Genomic DNA, 1,609 nt, shown 5'->3' on the forward strand with positions numbered 1-1,609 from the left:
AGTAGCTTCAAAATGTCTGCGTGTTTATACTTAAGTAGGATGTTTTATACTTAAGTAGCTTCAGAATGTCTGTGTTTACATGTCCATGTGATAACAATTCTCCGATATCATCTACATGTCTGTGTTTATACTTAAGTAGCTTCAAAATGTCTGTCTTTACACATTCGCGATCACAGTTCTTCGATATCATCTTACATTTATGAGGAACGGCTTCCTAATCCAGATTTCTTTTACCGAAATAAATAGGACATATCTGGCGCGCCAGTGTCTAAAGAAGAGGAGTCCATCACACCAGTGAGTAGTAAGCTGCCATTGTTCAACTTCAACAACCAGATGCATGGCTACCTAGCTTGCTTGCGTCCGGTGAAGGGAACCAAACAACCTATTTATGAACCATTTTCATCGTTGGAAAATAAGCTCCCGTTAACTCTAAAGTCACATGGCATAGAGGGTCACTGAGAACAAGATGATCCTTAGGTGAAATGGTTGTTTGTATACGCTTGTGAACACAGTCTTGTGCTCGAATATGTGACTTGTTTTGCTCTACTGGAGTATAAACGTAAAGGCTGAACATGTATATTTTGTAATCATATGCTAAAATATATGACTTGTTTTAACATGAAGGTTGAACATGTATATTTTGGGATCATATGCTAAAATATGTGACTTGTTTTGCTCTACTGGAGTATAAAAATGAAGGTTCAACATGTATATTTTGTAATCATATGTTAAAATATGTGACTTGTTTTGCTCTACTGGAGTATAAACGTGAAGGTTGAACATTATATTTTGTAATCATATGCAAAAATATATGACTTGTTTTGCTTTACTGGAGTATAAACATGAAGGTTGAACATATATATTTTGTAATCATATGCTAAAATATATGACTTGTTTTGCTTTACTGGAGTATCAACATGAAGGTTGAACATGTATATTTGGTAATCATATGCTAAAATATGTGACTTGTTTTGCTCTACTGGAGTATAAACAAGAAGGTTGAACATGTATATTTTGTAATCATATGCTAAAATATGTGACTTGTTTTGCTCCACTCGAGTATAAATATGAAGGTTGAACATGTATAATTTGTAATCATATGCTAAAATATGTGACTTGTTTTGCTCCACTGGAGTATAAACATGAAGGTTGAACATGTATAATTTGTAATCATATGCTAAAATATGTGACTTGTTTTGCTCTACTGTAGTATAAACATGAAGGTTGAACATGTATATTTTGTAATCATATGCTAAAATATATGACTTGTTTTGCTCTACTGGAGTATAAACATGAAGGTTGTACATGTATATTTTGGAATCATATGCTAAAAATATATGATATGTTTTGCTTTACTGGAGTATAAACATGAAAGTTGAACATGCTTTACTGGAGTATAAACATGAAAGTTGAACATGTATATTTTGTAATCATATGCAAAATTATATAACTTGTTTTGCTCTACTGGAGTATAAACATGAAGGTTGAACATGTATATTTTGTAATCATATGCTAAAATATATGACTTATTTAGCTCTACTGGAGTATAAACATGAAGGTTGAATATGTATATTTTGTAATCATATGCTAAAATATGTGACTTGTTTTG

General features: G+C 31.9%; 1 protein-coding gene across 1 annotated transcript; it reads left to right on the top strand.

Moving 5' to 3' along the window:
* Positions 1-245: 245 nt before the first annotated feature.
* LOC124893819 (kinesin-like protein KIN-10A) lies at positions 246-785 on the top strand (the record flags this gene model as incomplete). Its single annotated transcript, XM_047404667.1, is given in 1 exon segment — positions 246-785. A coding segment is annotated over 1 exon segment (214 nt), but the record flags the coding sequence as incomplete, so codon positions are not given.
* Between the last annotated feature and the right edge of the window lie 824 nt (positions 786-1,609).

This window comes from Capsicum annuum, unplaced genomic scaffold (genome assembly GCF_002878395.1).
Source record: "Capsicum annuum cultivar UCD-10X-F1 unplaced genomic scaffold, UCD10Xv1.1 ctg65743, whole genome shotgun sequence".
Taxonomy (NCBI): Eukaryota; Viridiplantae; Streptophyta; class Magnoliopsida; order Solanales; family Solanaceae; genus Capsicum; species Capsicum annuum.